The 23,783-nt window shown below is 43.4% G+C and overlaps 2 protein-coding genes across 2 annotated transcripts; one reads left to right on the forward strand and one right to left on the reverse strand.

The window, feature by feature from the left end:
• Window positions 1–255: 255 nt before the first annotated feature.
• Window positions 256–9,724, forward strand: lrrc2 (leucine rich repeat containing 2; the record flags this gene model as incomplete). Its single annotated transcript, XM_005948233.3, is given in 9 exon segments — window positions 256–400; window positions 4,006–4,121; window positions 4,601–4,686; window positions 4,774–4,930; window positions 5,013–5,149; window positions 5,883–6,028; window positions 6,171–6,323; window positions 7,864–8,033; window positions 8,457–9,724. Coding segments are annotated over 9 exon segments (1,152 nt in total). The 3' UTR covers window positions 8,507–9,724.
• Window positions 9,725–12,904: 3,180 nt separating this feature from the next.
• mfsd14bb (major facilitator superfamily domain containing 14Bb) lies at window positions 12,905–20,991 on the reverse strand. The gene is made up of 12 exons (XM_042214378.1): window positions 20,684–20,991; window positions 18,240–18,332; window positions 17,946–18,008; window positions 17,700–17,827; window positions 16,118–16,232; window positions 15,533–15,751; window positions 15,329–15,442; window positions 14,831–14,902; window positions 13,928–14,040; window positions 13,746–13,843; window positions 13,472–13,614; window positions 12,905–13,392 (listed from the first exon to the last, which is right to left on the reverse strand). Exons 1-12 carry the CDS (start codon window positions 20,738–20,740, stop codon window positions 13,162–13,164), a joined length of 1,446 nt encoding a protein of 481 aa, XP_042070312.1. The 5' UTR covers window positions 20,741–20,991; the 3' UTR covers window positions 12,905–13,161.
• Window positions 20,992–23,783: the final 2,792 nt, after the last annotated feature.

Genomic DNA, 23,783 nt, shown 5'->3' on the forward strand with positions numbered 1-23,783 from the left:
GGGTCCTGTTTGAGAGTTTCTGTAAATGCTCTAGACTTCACTTTCCCGTGATGTTCAGCTTCCTTTTTCAGAGATGCTCTTTAACCTTTCAGATGTTGTTATCAGCATAGAGATGAGCTGAAGAAAGAGGCAAAGAAGAAAACGTGGCTCATTAGTCAGCTTTAGGTTTTTACAGAAAAATTTTCTGGGTAAATCTGTTTAAACTTAAAGCCGGATATGTTCAGATAATGATCCTGGTCTCTTCCTCCTCCTCAGCAGCAGAGATGGGTCCGGAGAGGAAGCTGGACGTCCCGGTCTACGATCTCTCTCTGATCAGAGGGATGTGGGAGGTCCGAGTGAAGAAGCACAGAGAGAGGCAGAAGAAGGAGAAGGAGAGGATCGAGCAGAGCGCCCTCACCAGGTAAGACGCAAAAACCCACAGAGCTGATGAAGAACATTTGGCCCGCATTTGTAGTTTTAAGTCTGCCTGCCCACCTTAAACCGGCCAGGTGTCAGGTGTGCTGTTTGTTCTGGACCACGACCGGCTCACAAACAGCTGCAATAGATGAGACAGAACTCTCCGATCAGGTCAAAACATAACTGTCATTCATTAATGTTCATGACGGGCTCTTTACTGAGAGTCTGTGTCAGGACCCAGTCTGCAGGTTTGTGAAGTGCAGTTTGGTTTTTCACCATCTCCAGAGCTCCGCCAGCAGAGTTAGACTTCCTCAGAATTTGATCTTCTAACGCTACGGTAAGATATCGAGCAGCAAGTATCTCCAGCGGTGCCGTTCTGGTGGAGGTCCCGCCTTTGTTCAAGCTGACATCAGCACCTTTGTGTCCCATAAGTGTTTTTATCCAAATATGCCAGGATTTCCAGGTGATGATGTCATGATAGCGTTGGATTTTGTAGCCTGTTGTGAATCAAACTCTGCTCAACCGACCCAATTCAATTCAATTTTATTTACATAGCACCAAATCACAACAAAAGTCGCCTCAAGGCGCTTCATAGATAAAGAGAAAAACCCAACAATCATATGACCCCCTATGAGCAGCACTTTGGCGACAGTGGGAAAGAAAAACTCCCTTTTAACAGGAAGAAACCTCCGGCAGAACCAGGCTCAGGGAGGGGCGGGGCCATCTGCTGCGACCGGTTGGGGTGAGAGAAGGAAGACAGGATAAAGACATGCTGTGGAAGAGAGACAGAGGTTAATAACAGATATGATTCAATGCAGAGAGGTCTATTAACACATAGTGAGTGAGAAAGGTGACTGGAAAGGAAAAACTCAATGCATCATGGGAATCCCCGGCAGCCTACGTCTATTGCAGCATAACTAAGGGAGGATTCAGGGTCACCTGGTCCAGCCCTAACTATATGCTTTAGCAAAAAGGAAAGTTTTAAGCCTAATCTTAAAAGTAGAGATAGTGTCTGTCTCCTGAATCCAAACTGGAAGCTGGTTCCACAGAAGAGGGGCCTGAAAACTGAAGGCTCTGCCTCCCATTCTACTTTTAAATACTCTAGGAACAACAAGTAGGCCTGCAGAGCGAGAGCGAAGTGCTCTAATAGGGTGATATGGTACTACAAGGTCATTAAGATAAGATGGGGCCTGATTATTTAAGACCTTGTATGTGAGGAGCAGGATTTTGAATTCTGGATTTAACAGGAAGCCAAAACAGGAGAAATCTGCTCTCTCTTTCTAGTCCCTGTCAGGACTCTTGCTGCAGCATTTTGGATCAGCTGAAGGCTTTTCAGGGAGTTTTTTGGACATCCTGATAATAATGAATTACAGTCGTCCAGCCTGGAAGTAATAAATGCATGAACTAGTTTTTCAGCGTCACTCTGAGACAGGATATTTCTAACTTTAGAGATGTTGCACAAATGGAAGAAAGCAGTCTTACATATTTGTTTAATATTTGAAGGACATGTCCTGGTCAAAAATGACTCCAAGGTTCCTCACAGCGTTACTGGAGGCCAAGGTAATGCCATCCAGAGTAAGAATCTGGTTAGATACCATATTTCTAAGATTTTCAGGGCCGAGTACAATAACCTCAGTTTGATCTGAATTAAGAAGCAGAAAGTTAGCGGCCATCCAGGTCTTTATGTCTTTAAGACATTCCTGCAGTTTAACTCATTGGTGTGTGTTATCTGGCTTCATGGACAGATAGAGCTGGGTGTCATCTGCATAGCAGTGTAAATGTATGCTATGTCTTCTAATGATGCTGCCTAAGGGAAGCATGTATAATGTAAACAGAATTGGTCCTAGCACTGAACCCTGTGGAACTCCATAATTAACCTCAGTGTGTGAAGAGGACTCTCCATTTACATGCACAAACTGGAGTCTATTAGATAGATATGATACAAACCACTGCAGTGCAGTACCTGTAATACCTACAGCATGTTCTAATCGCTCTAATAGGATATTATGGTCGACAGTATCGAATGCTGCACTAAGGTCTAGCAGGACAAGCACAGAGATGAGTCCACTGTCAGAGGCCATAAGAAGATCATTTGTAACCTTCACTAAAGCTGTTTCTGTGCTGTGCTGAGCTCTGAAACCTGACTGAAACTCTTCAAATAAATTCCTCTGCAGATGATCTGTTAGCTGTTTGACAACTACTCTTTCAAGGATGTTTGATATGAAAGGAAGGTTGGAGATTGGCCTATAATTAGCTAAGACTGCTGGGTCTAGAGATGCTTTTTGAGTAAAGGTTTAACTACAGCCAGCTTGAAGGCCTGTGGTACATAGCCGATCATTAGAGATAGGTTGATCATATTTAAGATCGAAGAATTAATTAATGGCAGGACTTCTTTGAGCAGTTTTGTAGGAATGGGGTCTAAAAGACAGGTTGATGGTTTGGAGGAAGTAATTATTGAAGTTAACTCAGAAAGATCAATTGGAGAAAAAGAGTCTAACTTAACATCAATGGTACTAAGAGTAGCTGTAGATAATATTACATCTGTGGGATGATTACTGGTAATTTTTTCTCTAATGATAAAAATTTTATTTGTGAAGAAGTTCATGAAGTCATTACTAGTTAACGTTAAAGGGATGGTTGGCTCAAAAGAGCTCTGACTGTTTGTCAGCCTGGCTACAGTGCTGAAGAGAAACCTGGGGTTGTTCTTATTTTCTTCAATCAGTGATGAATAGTAAGATGTTCTGGCTTTGCGGAGGGCTTTCTTATAAAGCAGCAAACTATTTCTCCAGGCTAAATGATGATCCTCTAAATTTGTGACACGCCATTTCCTCTCCAGATTACGAGTCATCTGCTTTAGGCTACGTGTTTGAGAATTATACCACGGAGTCAGGTACTTCTGATTAGAGACCTTAGTTTTCACAGGAGCTACAGTATCCAGAGTCGTACGTAGTGAGGAGGTGAAATTATTAACAAGATAATCGACCTCTGTTGGGGTAGCGTTCAGATAGCTGCTCTGCTCTATGTTGGTACAGGGCATTGAAGATGATAACAGTGGGTGGATTATATTCTTAAACTTAGTTACAGCGCTTTCAGAAAGACATCTACTTTGATAAAGTCTACTCTCCACTGCTGTGTAATCAATTATTGTAAATGTAAATGTTATCAGGAAATGATCAGACAGGAGAGGGTTTTCAGGAAACACTGTTAAATGTTCAGTTTCTATGCCATATGTTAAAACAAGATCTAGAGTGTGATTAAAGTGGTGGGTGGGTTCTTTTACATTTTGAGAGAAGCCAATTGAGTCTAATAACAGATTAAATGCTAAATCTGAGAAATCCAATCCATGGTCTGTTGAGTAAATAAAGCATTTGAACTTGACTGAGTCAGACCCAGCTGACTGTTGTTGCTCATAAAGTGTGAGAGTCATGGCCGATTTCAGCCGTGTGAACACACAGCGCACTATTTATAACGCAGCGTAGTGAAGTCTGGCCTGCAGACGGCAGAAAGGTCAGAAGTTTGGAGGATAAACGGGAACATCCACGCAGCTGAAATTTGATCTGACATCAGCGTGGCGCTGCTCACACTTGGTTAACATTTCTGTGTGCGCAGGATCGACCAGGAGTGGCAGTATCGCATCTACTGTAAGACCCTGAAGACCTCCGAGCTCAACCTGCTGCATCATTACCTGGAGAGGTCGACCTTGACAGACATTCAGCTGTGCACGGGTAAACACAGCGGACAGGCCTGCACGAGTCGTCCAGCGTCCTGGCAGGCGTACGGCACCAAAACTGACATAAAATCATCAGATACAGTCACCAGATGGAAAACTGTATGCAACTACAAAATCAGCCACCACTGGACTGTTTAATAACAGAGTTAAGTTTAGTTTCGCTAATTTTAGTCATCTTAGGAAGAGTTTAAGGGATGAAGGTTGGGCTGCATCGTTTTCTGAGAGGACCTTTTAAAATGTCATTATGTAAAAAGTTTTTGAGCTTCTTTCAAATGTTTTCGGGTGCATGTTACACTGACTCAATGCGCCATCTGGTGGTACAAAATTGGTACTACACAAAACTATAGCCAGGCTGTATTTTAATGCCAGCTAATGTGTCCTATCAGATGTTTCTTCACGTTCAGTTTATTTAAATACATGAATTTACAGTAAACTCTGCTGTAGTTGCTGCTGACGTTGTTGTATACCTGTTAGAGTCAGACCAGCAGCAGTGTCAGGAAGTCCAGCAGGATCCCGATGAGGTCAAACTGAGCTTCCAGCTGGAGGGAGAACGCTGGATGGTAAGTTGGTTAAAAGTTTGTGGTTTAAACGTGTTGTAGTTTGCTTTCTCTCAGGAAACCAGAGTGAATAAAAAAAATCATTTGCAGGATTTTCCCCGTGAGCTGCAGTGGATGACCTACCTGAAAGAGTGGCACGTGAGGAGAACGAGGATCCGCCAACTGCCTGACTACCTGGCTCTGTTTACCCAGCTCACCGTTCTGGACATCCCCAAAAACGCCATCACTGAGCTGCCGCCCGAGATTGGTGAGTCATACACAAACCGAGTCTGAACGACCTGAGAGGATGGGAAACGATACCGAAATAATTCCTCCGTCTGTATTCTAAGGTAAACTGACAGTGCTGAGGGAGCTGTACGTCAGCTACAACCGACTGTCCCGAGTTCCTCCGGAGCTTGGGAACTGTGAGAAACTGGAGAGACTCGAGCTCGCGGGAAACCACAACCTGTCCGAGCTGCCGTTTGAGGTGAGAGGGTCAAGCTGTACATCCATCATCAGTCCCTGGCAGCAGCTCAGTGTCACAAAAACTTTAAGATGATGAACTATGTTGTTTGCCTGTTTAGGTGCTTTTAAGGCTCCACCATTTGGTAGAAGTTAAACAGTTAGTAAGATTTTGTACTTCAAGAAAAGTTATTTTCTTTTTCAGTAGTTGAAACTAAAGGAAGAGGTGAGCAGCGTTGTGGCGTCTCTGCTGGTTTCCTTTGTCCAGATTAATCAAAGGAGAGAAAGATGAATGTCAGAGTTTGTAGGCGTTGGCCGGTTTCTGTTTGGGCAGCACCTGAGGGACAAACTCACTGTTGGTTCCTCGGGTGGGAAATTAGGGGAACTGCAGCGTTGATTATTGTTCTATTCTTGAGGCCCGGAGGTTGACACTCTGCAGAACTGAGCATGGGATTAAAGTGAACACCTGAAGTGCCATCAGGGGTCAAATTTACTATTGCCCCCCAAAAATGCTGAACTGTCCTTCAGGACCATCAGGATGGTGTTCAGAGGTCAAGTTCAGTTCAATTCAGCTTTATTTATACAGCGCCAAATCACAACAACAGTCACCTCAAGGTGCTTTATATTGTAAGGTAGACCTCAGGTCAAGTTAGCAGGAGGCTCATAGAACTCCATCCAATCAGTTCTTCTTAAACCAGAGACGTCGCCCCCTGCTGGACATTGTGCTGATGATGTCACTGTGCGTCGTCTCTCTGTAGCTGAGCAGCCTGAAGCAGCTGGTCCACCTGGACATCGCGGAGAACAGGTTTGTCTCGATCCCCATCTGCGCTTTGAGGATGACGAGCCTGCAGCTGCTGGACCTCAGCAACAACTGCATGACCGACCTGCCGCAGGACATGGACAGGTGACTGATGATGTCGTCACTATTTCCAGGTGGATCACCAGGCAGATCACCTGGGCTTCAGCTGTGACAGCAGCTCTTCTTGAGTGTTTCGGGGGAGGGTGTCAGCGTCCTGAGGTCTGAATGCTCATGTTTGTCTCTGCAGGCTGGAGCAGCTCGTCACCCTGTTCATCCACAAGAACAACTTCAATTACCTCCCTCACTGTCTCGCCAACATCACCACGCTGGCGACAATCGTTGTCAGCGGTGACGAACTCACCTGCATCCCAACTAAACTCTGCAACAACCCCGAAATCAAGTACACAGACCACACCTACACAGACTTCCACCCAGCACGCATCCAGGTGGCAAATGTCACACAGCAGCTTTAACCAGCTTATAGCTGCTGCAGCCTCTGCAGACCACTTTGCAACCCACCTCCACACCAGCTCCTCAGTTTGATTGATTGATTGATTGATTGATTGATTGATTGATTGATTGATTGAATCTTTATTTTGAACATGTTGAAAAAGTACAACAAAATAGAATTAAAAGAGACAAATGAACAACGGAAAACAAAAGGAAAACGAGCAACCACAACTCCAAATAACGTTCATGTTCAAAAAGGAGCAGGAAGAAGCATAAGCTTATTTAATCCCACCCCTTTTCCACTATCTAGTATCAATAGACTACAGAAATACCTCCTTGCAATTACATTATATGTTATGTGTAATTTTTTTTATATTATTTTATATATACATATATGTTTCTGTCTATCCATACATACGTATATACACATACGCACATATACACATTTTCACCTCAAGGATACACAACCTACAAAAATATATATATACCCATACCAACATACCCGTGCACCCGCACACACATGAAAATATTAGACAAGAACACCCTATCAAATCTCTACCTTTCCCTGTACCCTGTAAAAACCATATCCTTAAACCGCTTTTTAAACTGCGCCATGCTTGGACATTGCTTCATATCTTTACTTAGTCTGTTCCACAGCTTCACTCCACACACAGAGATGCAAAAACTTTTTAATGTTGTACGGATACGAGGATGTTTTAAATTTAATTCCCCCCTCAAATTGTATCCCCGTTCCCTTTTAGAAAACATTTTTAGAATATTGTCAGGAAGCAGGTTATTTATTGCTTTATATATAATTTGTGCTGTGAGAAAATGAACCAGATCTGTGAATTTTAGAATTTTTGATTTTAAGAATAGTGGATTTGTATGATCTCTGTAGTTTCATGCTACATCTGATTTGTGTTATTAAATGGTTTGTTTATAAAGCCAAGAAATCTTTTTTGTTGGTCAGAAAACAACTGGCGCAGTGATAAATAGGGTAAAATTCCAAATTTCTTGAAGGCTGCACAGATGTTCCCATTACATAAAGGTGGTAACCTTAATCCCTAATGATTACCGAACCATCTTGAACTTGTCCTGCTTAACAAAAACCTTGAGTGTCAATGGTGGATTAAAACTACATCTGGAGTCAGATAAGGTTACTATCAGAACAGCTGCTTCAGTAGACTACAGCATTCATGTGGAAAAGCTGCGCTCAGAGAGAACTTCAGAAATGTTTCAGGACTCCTTAAAGTCAGTGCAGGTGTTCCACAGGGAACCATTCTCAGACCTTTTGTATTTACAGCAGTAAGTCTGCTGTAAGAGGTAAATTTGATTTCCACTGGCCTTCATCATTAATTTGGTGACTCATAAGACCCACAGAGGGCCACAAAAGGTCACGGTCAGCAGTGTTTCACGAAGAGGAGCAGCCTGAAGTGAGTCAGCTCAGAGGGGTCAGAACTTTTTTAATGTTTGTCTCTGCTCTTCTTCAGGTTCATTCGCCTCTACGACAACCCTGCGAGCAAAGAGAAGAAGAAGAAAGAGGAGAAGAAGAAAGAGGGTGTGAGAAGGAGGTGGAGGGAGCAGAGGGAGGCAGAGGAGGTGAAGGATAGTGGAGAGAAAGAGTTCATTGAAGCGTACATCAGCTCACTGCAGGACAGAGGTGAGTTTCAGCGCCAGATTCTCACCTTTTACTTTACAATTACACAAAAGTCTAAAATATGAGAGCTTTGCTGAAGTAAAGTGTGAACTTAATGATGACGAGATCATCAGAAATGTTCTCATTTTAAACTGTGTGGAGACGTTTTTGAATTTTCTGTTTGGATTTAAAGTGTATAAAAAATAAAGTTAACTAAATGAATACATTAGAAAACTTTTACTGATTAGTGATCTCTTCTTTGAATCATCTGTATTATAATCACCTGTTATTAGTTGTTTTCAGGTTTTTTTCATTAATAACTTCTAACAGGAACTCTTCACTGTAATATTTGCTAAGTGTATGTTTTTCGTCCTGTCGGTAATCAGACTTCACACTCATAACAACCCGTCCTCATGTGTTTTGGGGGGGGGGTTTGTTCCATGCCAGACACCGTCCCCTACGCCACCACCAAAGTCTCCATTTCCTGCCTGCTTTGAGGAAGAGGAGGAGGAAGCCAGTGAAGGTTGAGAGGATGATGACTGAAGGATGACAGCACTGAGGAATTTCAAAAGAGGATGCTAACAGAGGTTAACATGAGAGGTGACGTGAAAATGTGTTTTTAATCTTTCATACTAGCTCGAAATTATAAGATAACATATTAAAGTTTAGTCCTTTATTAATATTCTTTTTAAACTAATTATTGTTAAATCGTTGAATCTGGGAAAAATAAAATCAGCAGGACGTTCACGTAAGCACTGAATGCATTAATCTCAGGTCATTGTAATTTATTTCAAACTGCATTATTAAAATTAATAATTAAGTATTGCATGTAGGATGTTATTCAGAGTATATTTATTGGGTATGATACAACAAACCGAATACATAAAGAGACATGCTCACATAAAAAACAAAAAAAAAAAAATTATTTTTAATAATTGAATCTCTTAGACAGGAAGTTCAAGTGTTTGATATTAATTCATATTTCTGATGCTGGTTGCTTTTTTGTCAGACTTCAAACATTAAAACATCAAATGGAAAAAAAAATCATATTTAACAAAAATCGAGACGCTACAGTCGAAATGTGTTTTTGGATGCGCGTCAACTTTCATATATTTACATTAAATATTGATGAAGATAAAATCAATTCCTGTTAATCGATCACTGAACTGTTTTATTTATGAATCTTTTTTCTTTTAGTTTTGAAGATGTCGATTGTCTAAATTTCTTCATTTCAAAATCTAATTCAGTTGAAATCAATAAAAACAGACTGAAGCTGATTTCTTTGTGATCCTGAGCAGATTTGATTTTTATTCACTTTTACATTTCTCACATTTATCAGCTGATGTTTTCTGTGTAAATGTAGTTTTTTGTTCAAAGTGTGAAAGTTGTGACCAAATAGAGATTTTCTGTTTATCAGGTTTGATTTCTATGATTTCTTTTAGTGCATTTTTCTGTGGTTGTCATAGTTACAAACTTAGCAGCTTTGATTTGTGCATTAAAATATAGAAAAGTTTTTGCTGTTTAAAAAGTTTTTGTTTTTTAAAGTTTCTGTAAAATGGAGAAAAACGTTTTTGTATTTGTGAATTTTATTGAAGCTGCTTCGATTCAGACGTTTGTGATTTAATTTTTTATTTAATGTTTGTAAACACACATTTTTCAATAATGGGCGCATTTTTGACAAACTTTCTAATTTAAATAAACTGAAGTTTAATTTGGTCGATCTTTAATCAGAACACTTCATGTTGTCTGTTGACCAAAGTAACGTATGAATGCTTCAGAGAGCTGAGCATGAACGAGCTGAAGCACTGATGATGTCACACAGAGCCATCATGCAGGTTACTGCTGCTGAGGGAGGACCGACAAACCGCTGCATCGTTAGGTGGACTTTGTATATTTATAAAGGAAATGTTGTTTTTTTTGTTTGTTTTTTTTATTCTTGAATTTTGAGTAAAGAAGAAAAAATAACAAGGAAATAAAATGCAAAACAAATACTCACTTTTCTTTGTTTTAATCAATAAAAAATTAATTTTTAAATAAAAAAAAAGTCAAATTAAACTGAATAAAAAATAAACACATTTCAAATGTCACACGTTTCTCTTTATTGTTATTAATATTCACGTTATCATAGATATTATTCAAAATTATGTTCTTAAGATAATAGAGCAAAAGCAAAATACGTGACACGTCTCTCGGTTTAAATATAAAAGTGATATGAACACGAGTGATTCAGGCACACGTTCAGAGAAATTAAAGTGCAGCAATCAGCAAAAGGTCTGCACGGAGGAGGAAGAGGAGGAACATCTGGGAATGTCTGTCAGTCTCTGCGGCGGCCATGTTGGCGCGTCAGCCTTCACGCCTCACTGTAAAAAAAAAAAAAAAAAAAAAAAAAAAAAAAGAAAAAGCCTCTGAGGAGGATTTACAGCCTCCATCGTCTGTGTGACCAAACACAAGCCGACATTTAAAAACGTCACGTTTCACTTCATGAACAGTTTCGGAGAATCATCAACGGGGAAATTCATTAAAAACTTTATGACACGATGATGACGTGATGGCGCGACTCAGCTCTTAACCTCATCATGGAGTCAACAATCAGCCGCCCTAATCTCCAGAATATTCATCTCATCGTCAGATTTAACAGAAAAGCAGGAAGAATGACTGAGTCATCCGGCCGGATCACTAAATCTAGGTTCTGAATTCCAACATGAAGGACACAAATTTGTGAACTTAAGACAAAAAAAAATTCCAATGATCCAGTTTTAAATTGGACTGAGTCTAAAGAATATTCCAGACAGAAAGGCATTCAGTACTCGGAGAAACTACTGTGGGATCCAAGACTCTCCACGAGGCATTTGAGGACACTCGGTGAGCATAGGAAAATGAACCATCTGACATCATCGGCAAGTGGGCGTTAAGGGTTAAAAGGTTAAAGGTTATTAAGCCGAGAGCTTCTCTAACAGTCGATTGTGCTTCTGAGCTACATCATCATCATCAACGTCACAACAGGATGATCAGGCGTTCCTGTAGCCATGACAACGTTCATGCTGCATTCAGGGGAAAAAAGGAAAAAAAAAAAAAAAAAAAAAAAAAAGAACTACCACTCAAAGGTGACGTCATCTGTCAGAGAACCTTTGGTCACTTTAAACTGTCAAAAACTATCATCTCCCACACAGAAACAGAGCCTGAATGCAGCACGAGTGATATTCCACTTACAGTAGCCGAGCTGTGCAGGTAAACGCACCTGACCTGTGCTCTGGTTCACAAGATCATTGATTCATTGATCTGTCTTTAAGCAACAGCTGGAGCCCCACATGTGCTCTTAAACTGGTTTCACTGGTTCAAACTGGACATGAAGAGACCTCCAGGACCGCCGGAGCTCTGTGCACAAAAATACATCACATGAACCCATCATGAAGGCTGAAGCTTTAAGGGGCAAACGTGAGAACCTGCACAGAGCGCACATGAGATGGTTTTTAACCTGAACTGGGAGAAAACTCGACTTAAACGACTGATCAGGTTTTTTAAACCGATCTGTTGACCTTCTGAGAAATACAGCCTGTAACAAAAAGGCAAAATAAGCACAAAAGAGTAATAAAACACGGCACCGGTTGGTTTGTGAGCAGCCCGCCTCAGGACCGCCAAGGTTCAAACTGCATCAGTAACTTGGAGCGTTTGATTTGTCCGACCTGGAAGGGGCAGGCGGACGGGGAGAGCACTTTCAGGTCAAACAGAAACAAGCTTCAAGTACAGAAGAAGAAGACGAGGAGGAGGAGGAGGTGGTGACCCGCAGAGGCTCAGATTGTGGGAGGAGCAATGGCAATAACTAGGTGGTGCTCTCTGTCCTTAAAGCCATCACTTGTCACTGCGGCTCAGAGAAAACTCGGTTTTCAGTGAAATCGTTGATATTAATTTGATCCACGCTGTAAAAACTCCAACCCTGCAGACTTCGTCCAGCTTTAGGCTATAAAACAGCAGTACAGCGCCCTCTACAGGACGGGAGGAGGCAAAACATGAGACCGTCTGTAGGGCGGAGGTTTGAAATCAGGGCTGAGAAAAATGAAATAAATAAATAAATACATGAAATGCATTTAAATGTTGATTTGAAGTCAAACCGAGTCCCGTGTACTGGATCAACACAGGAAACTCTACACTGAAACAAAAGGACCACACCTGCAGCTCAAAGCAAAAACGCCACATTAGTAAATTAAAACTATTAAACTGGGAGACCAAATGATGAAATAATGAGGCGGAGCTAAATGACGCCTCCAGCTTCACGCCGTTTATTTACTCGGATTTCTCCCAAATATGCAAACTCCTGACGGGTAATGACATCATAGCCAGTCAGTTTGCACATGCTCTGTGTGACGGGAAGTCTGAGCGCAAATAGATCCAGACAGAAAACAAACACCTGGATCTCATCATGATTTGGTATCGTTTCCCACAATCCCGAGCAGCTCCAACCTCCTCGTCAAACATCTTTGGGTAGTCGTTGTCTCACTTAGTATTCTTTCTGTCCTGATCTATTTTTGCCCTTCAGACTTCCGTCACCCCACAGGAAGCAAGGCCGAAGACACTCACAATGCCTCCTCGTCCTCCCAAAGCAATCACGCCCTCGATCCAAAAAACAACCCCCCCCCCCATAAAAAAAAAACAAAAAAAAAACAACAACGTAGTTTTGAGTGTCAGCTTTCACGGCCGTACAGCGAGGAGCATTTGATGGCCTCGCCTCTGCGAACCTGACGGGTGGAGTCAGGTACAGACCTGACTGACAGGTATGGGAGGCTGCTGTCAGTTGCTTTGGCTTCTCTGGTCCCGTCCTCGCTGCGATTGGCTCGTAAAGTAAAACGTTGCGATCCTGCACGACTACACGACCACTTTACTTCTGCTGATCTGTTTTAACGGAGAGATCTCGACTCTTACTGAGGCAAGACTTCAAAGCCCTTTGGTTCTACCTGCCCAAACACACCTGGGCAAAGAATGGGAGGAGTCACAGGTGAGTGATATCAGTGAGATAAAAAGCGGTTTGCCGGGGAGGCCGCCGCCTAACGTTCCCCGACGGTCTGGATCGGGGGAAGAGAGGGTTTGTTTGTTTTTTAACAGGGGGAGGAACTTGCATACAAGACTCTGTTTTGTAATTGGCCAGACTGCCTACGAGTCACATGACACTGTCCTGCAGCAGCGGCTCGAGGTCCTCTGTGTCGCTGATGGGCACGGCAAGAGGGCTGCCGTTCTGAGCGTGTGTGGCGGAGCTGCTGCCGGCCTTGTTGGCGGTGCAGGTCTTGACTTCGGCCAGCTGGTGGCGCTCAGGGATGAAGAAGGCGACAACTAAAGCAAATATGACGCTGCACGCGCCGAAGAGGAAGGGCGGGCCCGGGACGACCAGCTTCTACAGACGGAGAGAGAACAGACTCGTTACGGGAAACAGAACAGCGAGGAAAGAATCAGCAAGGCGCATTTCTACGCACCTGTGTGCTCGCTGTGGATCTTCCTGCCATCGGCTCCACTTCGTTCAGCTCCACGTTGAACAGGAAGAAGATGAAGCCGTAGAGAGCCGGGCCCAAACCATTGCACAGGCCTCTGATACCTGTGATCATCCCCTGTGCCACACCTGAACACACAGACGCCTCAGTCACATCTGCACCACCTTCATCCATGTGACACAGTCAGATGTTGATACAAACCACGGCCACACAGACCCTGTTTAAGACACGCCCCTTCGGACGGTCAGGTTCGACTCACCTTGCTGGTCGGGTGAGGCGCTGTGTGACACCAGAGCAGAGATTGCTGGGAAGGTGATCGAAGACATGGCCGCTACAGTTCCTGCTGCCCACATCATCCTGTAAGGACGCGAGCAGATAAACGTTTAGGTCAGATCATTCACAGGAAACCGGAAACGACACGGGCGAGACGCTGGGACTCACCACGGCTCGGAGCCGAAGCCGTACCAGACCAGCTGGAACAGCTGAAAGGCCAGGCCGAGAAGAACCGTGTTCTTCTTACCGATGGTCCTCATCAGAACCCCGAAGAAGACCGTCTGACAGACACGAGACGTACAGTGAAGAAATCAGGACGCAACACATTTACAGGGTTTAAAAGGACAAACTGTCGTCTGTGAGGGGTTACCGCAGCTTTTCATGTCAAACTAAACGAACAAACCTGAAACAAACTGTGACGTCAGCACGCATTTAGAGTAAAAAAAGAAAAACACAAAGAAATCACACTTTGAGGGCTTTCAGCTGAAGACGCTCCACGGCACCGTCTCCCACTCGGAACAACACGGGCGTTAGCTGTTTTTAATACGATGCTCCTGGACTAACAGGGACCGCTGGATATTGGACTTCCTGTTACCACCCCCTGTTGGATCAGACTCTCTCTCTGACCGTGTAGAGTTACAGTCGGTCCCCATCTTTCCTCAGCCCCCGACTCTACACTCTGGGCACACATGACTGTGTCAGTACCCACCCAGATGATGCCACCATGGTGGGCTCATCTCTGGAGGCGACCTACAGAGCTGAGGCATTAATGCACAGTGAACACTCATTCTTTAATTTATTCTTCACATCTTTTCTCCACTTTACAAGTTTACTGCATTGTGTTGAGTTGCGCTCGCTGCCGACGTGGGACAGTTTCACTGTACTTCTGTGCTAAAGATGACGGTGCAATGACAGTAAGGAGTCATCTTATCGCAAAGAGACGCGCGTGCAGCCACAGCAGGTTAACAGTTTCAGGATTGTTTCTCTCTAACATTGTCGGGTGTTTGGCTGTCGGCTGAACATGTTCACATAAAGTTAGCAGACGGTGCGACTCTGTGAGGACGAGCGTACCTGAGCGACTATAGAGAGGATTCCCACCATGGCGATGAAGCCGGTGATGGCTGCCGGAGAAAACTCGATCACCTGAAAGATGAAGATGAAAACCTCGTCAGTGTTTCCGCCTTCGGGTTTTCATTGATTCATATTCGTTTTCTAATAATCTGCGTATCGCAAAGAAAAAAACATCCCTTTTATCTTTGTTTCATTCTTTGGGGGGGGGGGGGGGGGGGGGGGGTTAATTTAAAATTTAAATACACAATTAAAATAATTAAATATAATGTCTGACCAGCCCTCCTGCAGTACCTTTAGGGCCCCCCAGGGGTGGCAAGCCACACTTTGGGACTCACTGAGCTGCACTGAATAAAGATGGAGATGCTTCATCATTTAAATCCCATAAATCTCCTGATCCTGATGATTGAGGGAACAAATAAGTGTTCCTGCGCTTGAACGTGTAGCTTTGACCTCCTGAGTCTATCCAGCACATGCTGGTCACAGCTGTCTGTGCGTTACCTGTCGCAGGTAGAGGAAGAAGCTGGAGTACTGCCCGGCTTCAGGCAGGTAGGACAGGAACACGGTGACGCAGATCAGCAGCACCGTGGTGTCTTTCCCCACCCGACGCAGAGACTGAACACACCAAAAACACAAATATCGATCAATCGATCTATCAGTCAGCGCGGAGCACGTCAAAGCTGTAACAGCGATGAAAAGACTCACGGCGAAGGGGTCGGCCTGCTCCCAGGAGATGGGGAACCCCCAGGACGTCAGCCTCATCTTGTCCGGCAGCGACTCGGGGACGACGAAGAACACAAACGCAATATCTGCCACAGCAATCACCGTGGCAACAAGGACCACCAGGCTGTCTCCGTACTGCTCAGACAGGTAGACCCCGATGGCCGGACTCGTCACCAGGCTGGCCGCGAAGGTCGCAGAGACCTGGCGAGGGAGGGGAGGTTAAATCAGCACATAACCCACCTTTGACCTCAGGCGCAGGGCTTCAAACTTGAAACGTCAGAATTTTAAAACAAGCCTGAAAATGTTTCAGTTTCTGAAAATAAAATTCGGAATTAAGAACTTGTTTTCAAATTTTTACTGAATTTTGATTTTTACATCTGTGACTATAACTGATATAATCTGTGAGTCATCGTGACTTTTAACATTTAATAAAAATATTTCTACGATTCAACCATCCTAAAATATTTGTAAGTGAAATGTATGACATGGATGTTTTGTTTAGTTAGTGTGTGTGTGTGTGTGTGTGTGTGTGTGTGTGTGTGTGTGTGTGTGTGTGTGTGTGTGTACCAGTCCGTAGGCCGTACTCCTCTCGTGTTCCTCTGTGATGTCGGCGACGTAGGCAAAGATTACCGAAAAGGTCACCGCGAAAATCCCGGAGACTGAGATGAGAGCGAAATACCACCTACACACACACACACACACCACACACCACACACACACACACACCACACACACAACACACAAACAAACCACACACACACACACACACACACACATTTGTCTAGTTCCAAATTAAGAGCCCTTATCAGCGTGGGTGTGGGAAACAGCGTTCTGAGAGACTTATAGAGTGTCTCAGGAATTACATCAATTCAAAATAATCGAATCATGCTTTTTAACTTCTCTCACTGTTAAACACACACCCACACACACACCACACACACACACACACACACACACACACAGGAAACCTCACTTCCTGTGATGTGAGGATTAAAGAGTTAACGTTTTCGCTCTGCTTTCAGGGAAGCGTTGTCGTCTTGTGACTCTGATGTTACGGTCGTTAAACCAGAAACACTCTAATCTAGTCTTTTATTGGAGAGTCTGTGAAATGTATGAACCATGTGACTGTGTGACAGTCAGACATCAGCTGATCGCTGCTGCAGTCCAGCAGAAATCCAACATAGGTGCGTTTTTTTTACTTTGAAGTGACTGTAACTCCTGTGTTTGGGTGAAAAGCAGGAAAAAGAAGAGGAGGAGGAGGCCAGTGTGCCTTCAGCGTGTTTGCTGATCCTGAGCCGCTCACATGATCAACATGTGACAGCTGTGGCGATTAGAGTCCAGAGTTTTCCTGTCACGCACGGCTGAGCAGCAGCCTGTTACTGCTAGCTTAATGGAGCCGTCGTTCCTTCTCCTCAGCTAACACTGATTACTCGGCCTGTTTTCACGCCACTGTGATTTTTACATGTGGTCCAACACGCCTGTAAGCAGCCCAGAGTCCAGTTTACTCTACATGTGATTTTTATCATCGAGGACATAAAAACGAGTCCAAACATAAGACGACATTTTATTCTTGGAGCTCAGTCTGCAGCAGGACTACAAGCAGCTGTTTTAGCTCCACCTCCTTCATACAACTTTCTTCTGATTGGTTACGGCTGTAAGCCTGCTGAGGGGCATATCAGCGTATAAGGAGTCTGCGATTACATTTCTACTGTTTTCTACTCTCCACATGATGTTGGCATGCAGCTACAGTCGAGTTAGCGGTTAGCAGAGTTCCAGTTTCAAGCTAACTATAAACAAAACAAACCACAGATGCTCTGATTTCAAACTGAGCTGAGCTCAGCGAGCTGTGAAACACGGCGTTTCTCAGCTGTAAACAGAACGATCAAGGGACGAGCTCTCTGCTGATCGTGACGTCGACCGTTCCTCAGTCAGATTACTTAGCCTTTGAATATTTTTGTATCCTTCTCTTCTGATTAGTCGCGTTTCTTTCATGTTTTATGAAGAGTGTCGTATGTGCTATGTGCCATTTTCTGTGTTGTGCTCGTGTTTGAAGCTGTAACCAAAAATTTAAATGCTCGTAATTCTTTACTTCTTCACTCATGTTTTTATCTCCGAGAGGAAGATTACTGAGAAAGAGCGTTAGTCTCACCAGGGGCTGATCTTCATGAAGGGGATGGGGGCGCAGGTGAAGAACACCGTCATGAGGAGGAAGGACTTCCTGCCCCAGATGTCTGACAGAGCACCAATCAGAGGAGCCGACAGAAATGACAGGAAACCCTAAACGGACAGAGAAATACAAACTCAGAGACGCCATGATATCGTAATATTCAACAAGCGTTAAGTTGAGGAGAAGTGGCTGAAAGCTGCGCTGACAGTAAACAGCCGAGCGGTTTACCTTGACCCCCTGCACCAGGCCGTTCATCAGGAAGGTGTGCTGAGGAAACACATCGCGCAGGACCTGAAACCACAAACACACTACTTTCACTTCCTCAGCACGTAGACGCCATGATGGTTCGCCCTTTATTACATCAGCCTGTAGATCATTTTTGGTCATGTGATGCTTTCAGCGAGGACACATTCAAGGTTTTAATAATCCCACTTTGGGGTTTATAGTTGCAGGAAAAGGTTGAAAACTTCATGAAAACTTTAACACTTTACACATTTTAGCAAAAGGTGTGCGTGTACTTACGGTCAGCATGGGCGTGGTGAGCAGGCCCCACGCAAAGAACTCCAAGAAGATCACCACCACGGCGTGAGTCACTCTGGCTCGGCTTCGGCCGTGCTGTGGCGAGCAGAGAGGCAGACGCATTAACCTCACTTCCTGTGATGCGTCCCGCTAACATGATGACATTAGAGCAGCTGCTTTCACTTTAAGACCCATCAGAGTTCAGAAAAGTGCTTTAAAAGCCAGTGGAAGCATCACCCACAGACACGTTTGTCCTCCAGCATTCAGCTGCATTGCTTCTTCATTTTTGATAAACTCAACGTCGTTATGGGCTAATAAGACTGTGCTGTATGCGAGACACCGAGAACGTCTTAAAGAGGAGCAGAGGAAGGAGGAGGTACCGACTCCAGTGATTCCTCATCAGCTGGAACTTAACCCACATAATCTGTCCTCCAGCTGAAGCTCGCAGCACGGTGCAGAGTAAGAAAAGGCCGGTTTCACAGATCTGTTAAAACTTGTGAAAAAGAAACTGTTTGGAGGAGCGCGGCTGTAACTACCGGGGCTGAGACAGGGAAGGTGCGTTCAGGTAAGTGGTTTTATAAATCTCTGTAACAGTAAGCTGGATTTAAACAGGTGCGTCTGTGGGGACTGACTCACTGCTGGAGCCTCTGCTGGACATTGGAGGAACTGCAGTTTTCTGAGTCTGAGGCTCTGTGGGGAGTAAATGCCGCCATGGGCTCAGCCTCCAGGTTCAGTCGACTGAAGAGTGTCGCCTGCGTTTATGGAAACTTTAATGTGGCAAAATCTGCAGAGCTGCTGGCATCGTGCAAACAGTAGTAACCACAACTGCAAAGAAAATCTGCAAAAAGGCTTCCCACCACACTGTTTGATGTAGCTTCACGTCACTTTGGGTGTCTTCAAACAGTCTGAACCCCAAAGACAAGTGGAAACTGTAAATGTGGAGACAGCACTGTCGGCTCAGCAGAGATGCTCTCCATTTGCGTACAACGGGATTTTCCACCTATGCAAACGTTTTCCTGCACTGTCCTCTAAACACCCAGCAGCTCAGCTGTGCGTAGGTCGAATGCTGATTGGTTTATAACCTCACCGACACAGAGAAGAGTGACAGCAGAGGTCACAGGGAACAGAAGACGCACGAAAGAAAACACACACACGAAGTGTCCAGACAGCGGCTGCAGCGGACACTTTGTCTTTAACACCATTTCACTTCAGCTGTTTGTTTGTTAGAACTTTATTGTTCTGCACAGCCGGCTGACGAGTGGCCCACAGACCAGTCGCACCACATAGTTTGGACGCTGCCTCCATCGAGCACAGACGCTCGCTGCAGGCTGACGGGACGTCAGTAGCTCTCCAAATGAATTTGACATTTCAACAGTGTGAATACCTGGTGCATGCAACCACAACAAACCAAACCCTGGGTGTAGGCAGGAGGGTTGGAGTTTTACAATCAGTGCGTCCCATCACATCCATCCAACTATCATTTGTGTTTACACCCTTTTAAAAAAACAACAACAATGGATGAAATGCAGTGATAATGATGGACAATGATAACCACACCCCAGCTTTGTTTCTCTCCTTATAAACGCATTTGTTTTAAAAATAAAGACAGCTACATGATCTTAACTGCTTTGACATCTGATTTTAATATTTCATTTTTTTAAACCTACACTTTAATCCTACTTTGAATTTTCTGGCTCTGGTTACAAACTACCTCTGAATACAGTTTAGAAGGAGCTTAGTGTGTGCACTCAAACATCATGTATGGCAGTTTACATACAGTCTACTCCATTACCAATCAAATATAGGAATACATTTAAAACAAGAAAAGAAAAATAAATAATCAAAAACAAATTAACTACTTGAAAATGATTCAATAGATAACATACATTTAAAAGAATTTGAAACAATGATATCTATCCTAGGATCATTCAAATAACAAACTTAAAACTTTATTCAAAAAATATTAAAGATAATAAAGAAACGAACGTAACACCCATCGTGACTTTTTCATGTACTTTGTATTAATGCCGGAGTAATACTACTGTAATAGTGTTATAATGTAATTTGAGTGCAGTACTTCGGTTTAGTTCCGGACTTTCACTGCAGCAATACTCTGTTTCCAGGACTTTTACTTGTTACCGAGGCTCTTTACGGCGTTTCTCCTGAATTAAAACCTCTGAACATTCACACCTCCGAACCAGACCGGCGACAGTTTAATGTTTGGATGCTTTAAGCTTTAATTATCGCCCGAAGTTTGCTAACAGCTAATTAGCTTCCTGTTTTATCGCTCCGTGTCAGGCTAACTGAATTAGCTTCTGTCGGTGAGTCAAACATGGCTGTCAGCGGGACATCAAAGCCGTTTAATCAGCTTATTAAAGCAGTCGTTAGCCTCTTTTATCGCCCGCTCACACCGACGTTGGCCGGCGACGTCAACCCACAGCACTCACCGAGCTCCGGACCAACACCATGTCGCTGGCCTCCGTCGCAGTTTTCTCCCGCATCATCTCACATCTTGCTGAGAAGATTTTCACTCCCGGTTCGTGCTGTGGGACATCCTCCCGAGGTGTCTCCGTCTCTTCCAGAATGCCCCGCCGCGTGAGATTAAGATGTGTCCCTGCTGAGCTATCATGGGCCCAGCCCCGGAGCTCTTCGTGGTAGCGGTAACTGTGAGCAGGAGACTCGGCTTTCGTTTTCGCCGAATTCCTCCGCTCTGACCTGCTCGCTGGCTGCTTGTGGCTCTATTTTATCACCGGAATACACCGCGTGCGCACCACCGAATTCTCTATTAACAAGTGGGACAAGCACCGCCCCGCGGCGCTGTAGGTTATTTAAAACAAAACGCACATCCGTCTGCCAAAAGAATCTGTTTCCAGATCAGATTTCCTCCTGCTCAGTGCGTCTGTTACATATGCAAAAGCTGAAACATCGGACTCTGGATCAGTGAGACTTACGCTTAAAAAGCGCGCCCCCTGCCGGACTCGATATTACCGCACAGTGCAGTTTTGTTAATACTTATTAAGAGTGATGGCGTCGTTTTTTCAGCGAAAATCCTCATTTATAAAACATGGCAGACTAAAAACTTCTTAGTCAAGCGTTTTTGTTGTCTGTGAGGAAACTGGTCAGCGCAGAGGCTCAGTATTTGGCAGGAAGCGAACGAGGATGCGAACAATACAATAGATCACTTTTTAGCAAGCGGGGGAAAGGCGGGACTCAGCTGTGGAAGATTTTCTTTTTTGGCGTCAGCGCGAACACGCACGGGCACAAACGTCAAGGCAGCCCGCGTGACCAACTGCACTTCTGGTGGTGGTTTTTCAAAATAAAGGCCTGACTGGCTGTGACTGTAAATTTATGGTACACAGTTATTTAAAAATTTTAAACAAAACTGTTAGTTAAAATAACAGCGCTATCTATGTTTTCTTTATGTTAATGTTTGTTTTTTTTAAATCACAGCTTCTTCAACATAAAATAAGTCTTGTTGTGTCTACAATAACAATATCAGTCAATTCAACCAATACATAGGCAGATAGAGAGGAATGTGAACCTCTTTCATCATGTGAGTCTGTGATTCTCATTAGCTACATGGATAATCTTTGCGGGTTGAAAGTCGCCACTCTTTGTGTGTGTGTTTCCTTTGCTTGTTTTAATTGTTTCATTAACCTATAAAAACACATAAGTATCCTGTAATCACAGTCAGGTCATTAGGAATTATAAGTAACTTGCTGGCAATCCTTCTACTGAGAATGTACTGTATTTTTTTTAGCAGTCTTTCACTGGACTGACCGTAACATCTGTAAGAAAGCACCGCTGTCCTGTAGAGGTGCTCTGAACGGATAATTGGAGGTGAGCTTCCCTCCCTCCAAGACATCTACAGGAAGCGGTGCCTGAGGAAAGCGGGGAGGATCATCAAGGACTCCAGTCACCCCAGCATAAACTGTTCAGACTGCTTCCATCAGGAAGGAGGTTCTGCAGCATCCGGTCCCGTACCAGCAGACTGAGAGACAGCTTCTTCCACCAGGCCATCAGACTGCTGAACACGTCGTAGACACCTCAGCTTCACTACTGGAACTTTAACATTATGCACTCCATACTGTACAGTAATGCCACTGTTTTGCACATATTCAACTCTGTATATTTTTATATATTTTATTTATTGTTTACTCTATTTAATTTGTAAAATATGTGTACACACACACACACACACGTAGAAAAATATTTAGTATACACATCCAGAAATGCATATACTATTATATATTGTACATATATTTATTAGTTTCAGATGTAGCCATTCTTGTATTTTGCTTGTTTACATTATTGTATTTTGCACAACTCTGTTGCTTGTGAAGCTCGCACACAAGAATTTCACTCACATGTGCTGTACCAGTGTACCTGCACATGTGATGTGACAATAAAAGTGATTTGATTAGAGACTTTTAAAGATAACTTACTCATTTCCCTCAAAAATCTACAAATCAAAAACCATTAAATTATTCATTACCATAAATCATTTTAATCATTCCTTGTTTAACAGAAATATGATCTATAATTATTTTTGCTCTGTGCTCAATATTCAAAACTGTGAAAACATATTCTCTTTTACCACGATGAGCTGCAGCGAGGTCTGTAGGAAACTGAATGCTTAAAGCCAAAAGAGTCAAACAGTGAGGACAGTTTAGACTGGGTCCTTCTTTGACTGAGTACTGATAAACCTATAAATGACATTCTGAATTTATCAGGCTTCAGGCAAAAAAAAGCTCCAAAACACAATCATGTGTCGTTTTACAGTGCAGCTGTCTCTCTTCATACGCTCCTGAAAAAGAGAACTTAATATCAATGAGATTGCCTGTTTACATAAAGGATTTCATTTCATAAGAAGAATAATAGAAAAGATCAGAGTTATTAAACCCAGTCTGACAATTAGTGATACACACTTTCAATGTGCAATTTCAATAAGCCTATAGGCCAGGGTTTTCCACTTTCTGCTTTCCGCTGATGATCTTGTACTGTGTCATTATTTGTCATATTAAAATGTTGATAGTCCAGTATTTTAACATGTCATATTCTGACCTGTGTGTTTATTATAATATCTTTGAGTTTGGCATTTCTGTTGCTACACGAGCCTTAAAGTTTTATGTGGACTTTTTTATCTCCCAGTCACCACTGAAGTTAAAAAGTGTTTCAGATTAAAAGCAGGAGACCCGATTGCCTGTTTTCAGTGCTGAAGAGCTTACTCTCCACAGGCTTCTGTAGAATCACTTGCCACGGGTCGCCCCCTTGTGGAAGTTTGAAAGTTCAATTCCATTTTATTTATATAGTGCCAAATCACAACAACAGTAGCCTTGAGGGGGCGACCCAGGGTAAGTGATGGGAGAGTAAGCTCTTCAGCACTGAAAACAGCCAATCAGGTCTCCTGCCTTTAATTTGAAACACTTTTTAACTTTTTAAAAAAGTCCACATAACACTTGAAGGAAAGCATTTCCATCATTTCATCTTTTACTTTGGTGGCAATATGTAGAGCCGGCGCTCTTATTTTGAAGGGGCGCGCCGCCT

Source organism: Haplochromis burtoni, unplaced genomic scaffold, assembly GCF_018398535.1.
Source record: "Haplochromis burtoni strain Fernald_Lab_line unplaced genomic scaffold, NCSU_Asbu1 Contig_557, whole genome shotgun sequence".
Lineage (NCBI taxonomy): Eukaryota > Metazoa > Chordata > Actinopteri > Cichliformes > Cichlidae > Haplochromis > Haplochromis burtoni.